Here is a 4,278-nt window from a genome sequence, read left to right as displayed (position 1 = left end):
GAGTGGGGTGACCCAGGCAATCCCCCTTCTCACCTGAGGGCTAGCCCCCCCATCTCCTCTAGAGGTAAGTATGCCCTGCCCCCTCTTATATAGCATATTCCCCCTCTACAGGGTAATGACAGATCTATTTGCGGGGGGGGGGGGGAATCTAGATAATTAATCATTTGAAATCAGTGGCTGGTCAGCCCCTCTGTGGAAGTCAGGGACCCAGCATTCCAGAGGGTAAATTTCTCTCCCAAAGTACCAGTCAGTACAAATCCCCAGAATTTGGGGCCTTTTTGTCTTTTCTGCTTTTCCCTATTAGGGTGGCAAGCCAAGGTCCTAATGTCAGGATGTCTTCGGGATGAGGTAGGACAGGGTCTGTCCTCAGAAAGCAGAGGGAGAATGAACAAGGACCAGCTTCTTCCTCTGGTCCCACAGGTTTTGGCCAAGCTTACCGAAGGGCAGCATAGACACTGGGCTCCACAGGTCCAGATTGAGGAGGAGGCTCAGCCCCACACTTGAGGCTTTTGTGGTTCAACTGGATATAGGTCACTTCCTGAGGGTCTTCTCTTTGGAGAGCCTGACAGGAGGAGAGGAAGCAGGAGGAGATGAGGGGATTGAGGGGGCATTAGGGCAGGAAGGTTCAGGAGGGGCAAGGACCCTGAATCCAGCAGCCCTCCCAGCTGTGTGTGACCTGGGGGAAGGTTTCCTTCTCTGTTCCCTCCATAAGGTGAGTGCCAGGCAAAGGAGGAAAGATCTGCGAATGACTCACAGCTGGGTCCTTTTGTCTGGCCTCTGTCTGTCTGTCATCATTCACAGCAGTATCTAGAGACAAGAGGAGAAGGGATGAGGGGCCAGAATGCTGGTTCTCCCCAGGGCAGGCTTTTCCCTGTGACACCCAAAGGTCCTCCTTCCCCACATTTCTGCCACTCACACACGGTCTCCTCCAGGGTGCTCCCTGCTTGTTCTGAGCTGTGGAGGAAGAAGACACAGATAGTTGAGGGGGAGGGTCTGAGAGGGGAGGTGGGTACACTGCGATGGTCTAGGAGGAAGGTGGGGTATGTCAGGGCCCCTACCTCCTGGTGGTCTTGATGTTTGTTTCTCTGTCCCCTTTCCCTGTAAGGAGAGGGAGTCAGGCTTTAGGGAGGCCCAGCTCAAACCCAAGAACTCACCCAGTTTGGGCTGATACTTACTGCAATGAAGGTAAAGGAGGGAGAAGAAGAGGAAGGTCAGAATGAGGAAGACTGAGACGCCCACCAGGATGCTCACCTGGAGGATGGAGGGACCTGAGGAAGCTGAGAGTAAAGACAAATGTTAGGGGGAGATAGAATAATACTGATGTTTGTGGAGGCCCCTGTCCAAGGGGAAGAGAGACCCAGTCCTGTGGTCTGAGAGGCCCCAGTGTGAGGGGAAGAGGCTAAGCCCTGTCTTCAGAGGAAGCAGTTACTCACTGGGTGGAGCGGATGTCAGAGCTGGGGAAGTCTCAGAGCTTTGGGAGAGGTGAGGATCCTTTGAGGTGCCTGGAACAGGGAGAGGGAGAGAAGGGAGACCTGGGATTGTTTAACATGCCTCCCCTCCCCCCACTTTCCCACCCCCCACTTCTGGCCTGCTCTGCCCTTCTCTTGTCCCCCTCTGACCTCCTCAAACTCTTCCTGGGGCTAATAGAATATTGTCTGGATGAGGGACCAACAGGACTGGATGGGCTGCTGATGGGGGGTGTCTAGAGTGGTCATGAAGAGAACCCTCACTGTCTACATTCTCTGAGGATGACCCAGTGCCCTTCCCTCTGAGCCTCCAGGCTCCCCATTCCAGGTCTCTGGGGTCCCCTGGGACAGGCCCTGAGCAGGCAGGGAGGGAGCTTGGGAGAGGTGGGGGGCTGGGAGGGGCTGGGGCTGCCTCACCTGAGACCCTGAGCACCAGGGGGGCGCTGGGGGAGGACCACCCATAGGGGGAAGAATTAGAATAGCCGTAGCATCGGTAAGTGCCATCGTGGGTCGCATTCACAGCAGGGAAGAAGAAGTCGGCCTGATTCCCCCTTCTATGGCTCTGCATCCAGCTGTGGCTGATCTCTTCTCCTTCCTTGTACAGGGCGAACCAGTCATGATATAGGGCTGATCGACACTGCAGGGTCACGTTCTGTCCTGGGGCCACCTCAGAGCTGGGCAGGGCTACCAGGGAGGGCGGGGCAGAGAAGCCTGGAGGGGGAGACCCTGGAGTTAGAGCCGGAGCAGCCCTCAGGCAGGGAGGGGGCAGATCTGGCTGGGAGGAGGCCTGGGCTGGGCTGGGAGGTTCAGCTCTGAGAGAGGAAAAGTCACATGTATGAGGGGAGAGAAAGACCTTGGACAGCTCCGGGGCAAGGAATGGGGGGAGGGAGGGGAGGAGAGAGACAGAGAGAGAGAGAGAGAGAGAGAGAGAGAGAGAGAGAGAGAGAGAAGAAAGGAGAAGAGAAAGAATGAGAAGGAGGATGAAGGAGAGGAAGAGCCTGGGTGATCCCCTGGGACAGGCCTGAGTAGGAGATTTAGAGACTTGGTAGCTAAGTGAAGAAGCTCATGGGGCAGTGGAGAGAGCCCTGGGCCTGGAGTCAGGAAGGCCTGAGTTCAAATCCAGCTCTAAAAACTATGTGATCCAGTAGCTGGGTAGCTCAGTGGATTGAGAGTCAGGCCTAGAGATGGGAGGTCCTAGGTTCAAATCTGGCCTCAGACACTTCCGAGCTGTGTGACCCTGGGCAAGTCACTTGACCCCCATTGCCCAAACCTTCCACTCTTCCACCAAGGAGCCAATACACAGAAGTTAAGGGTTTAAAAAAAAAAAAAACCTATGTGATCCTGGCATGCCAATTCCTCTCTGCCTGTTTCCTCATCTGTAAAATGGGGATAATACTAGCCCGGATCTGGCAAAGTTGTTGTGAGGATCCAATGAGACAACAAGGGTAATTTGTCTGGCACATAGCAGGTGCTATAGAAATGCTGATTCCTCCCCTCTTCTCCCAACCCCAGAGGGAGAGCTGAGGCAGACACAGGGGAGAAGCCAGGAAGGGCAGAGCCAGAGGGACACTTGGGGCCAGGCTGGGCTGGATAGGGAACCAGGGCTGGAGAGATCCTGAGCCAGCCCTGCCTGGGGGGAGTGAGGACTCGGGCTGGGGGTGGGTATGATCTGCCTCACCTGTCACCACCAGCTCCAGGGGGTCACTGGCCTCTGACCACAAGTAGAATGAATTTCTGTAGAAGCACCGGTAAGTCCCTGCATCATATGGTGTCACGGATGGGAGGGAAAACTCGCCCTCATTCCCAGCTCCTCTCACAGATTTGATCAGTGACCATCCAGATCCTCCTTTTTTCTCCAGCTGCCACTCTTCAGCCTCCCATGATCCCCTGCACCTGAGGGTCACAGCTCCCCCTTGGGGCACCAAAGAACTATTTTCTGCCCTGAGGGAGGGTTTGGGGAGTCCATCTGGAAGGGAAGGAGAGCTGTTAGGTCCAGGGGATCCCCCTTCTGTAGGAACCCCACCCCCACATTGGGTCCCCTTTCCTTTTAGACTCTGAGAGCCCAGCCCAGACCTCCCCCAGCTCCCTGTCCTGGTTGAGTTTTATTCTCTGGGCAGGGGGATTGTGGGGGGAAGGACTCACCTGCTGCCTGAGTCCTTGTCCTCTTGCACAGACACAGCCCTGGCAGAGAAGACCCTCATTACTCACGGCTCCCCCCCAGCATCCCCACAGGAAGGACAGAGGCAGCTCAGGGTCAGAGTTTAGGGCTGCTGTGAATGAAGGAGGCTGGATCCCAGGAGACCCCTCTAAGAGTCCCAGCTTGTCTCCTCCCAACCCCACCCTTGCTGTGTGACCTTAGACTTGTCACTCCATTTCTCTGGAGGAAAGTTTCCTCTTCAGCACAGACTAGGTAGGGGGGCAGGTTGGACTTGATGGTGGGCAAAGACCCCTCTAGGGTGGGAGCTGCTGAGGACTCACCAAGGCACAGCAGGACTGAGAGGGCAGGAGTCATGGTGCTCCCAGAGGCTGGTGGGAGAGGGGACCCAGGCTGACCTGGAGCTGGTTGGAAGCACACGATGTGACCAGGGCCAGCTCTGCACTCTTTCCCCACCCTGAGTCTCCCTGACCAGCTTCACTTCTCCTTCCTCTCTGTGGGTCCTGCTTGACTGATGGCACCATGCAGTGGAAGGGGGAGGTGGGGGAGGTTGGGGAGTCATCTGGTGTCAGAATGATGGAACAATTCTTGCTTTTTCCTGATGATTCAGGCCCCATTGCCAGGGACAGATCCTCTGCTCAGCTTTAGGAGCAGCCT

At 56.0% G+C, this 4,278-nt stretch overlaps 1 protein-coding gene across 1 annotated transcript; it reads right to left on the bottom strand.

The window, feature by feature from the left end:
• Positions 1-531: 531 nt before the first annotated feature.
• Positions 532-4,019, bottom strand: LOC123242941 (V-set and transmembrane domain-containing protein 1-like). Its single transcript, XM_044671073.1, is given in 10 exon segments — positions 532-633; positions 636-740; positions 743-807; positions 917-954; positions 1,059-1,098; positions 1,155-1,268; positions 1,434-1,502; positions 3,145-3,432; positions 3,609-3,647; positions 3,945-4,019. Coding segments are annotated over 10 exon segments (894 nt in total). The 5' UTR covers positions 3,979-4,019.
• Between the last annotated feature and the right edge of the window lie 259 nt (positions 4,020-4,278).

Source organism: Gracilinanus agilis, chromosome 3, assembly GCF_016433145.1.
Source record: "Gracilinanus agilis isolate LMUSP501 chromosome 3, AgileGrace, whole genome shotgun sequence".
NCBI classification, from domain to species: Eukaryota; Metazoa; Chordata; class Mammalia; order Didelphimorphia; family Didelphidae; genus Gracilinanus; species Gracilinanus agilis.
This window is presented reverse-complemented; position numbering and strand designations above follow the sequence as displayed.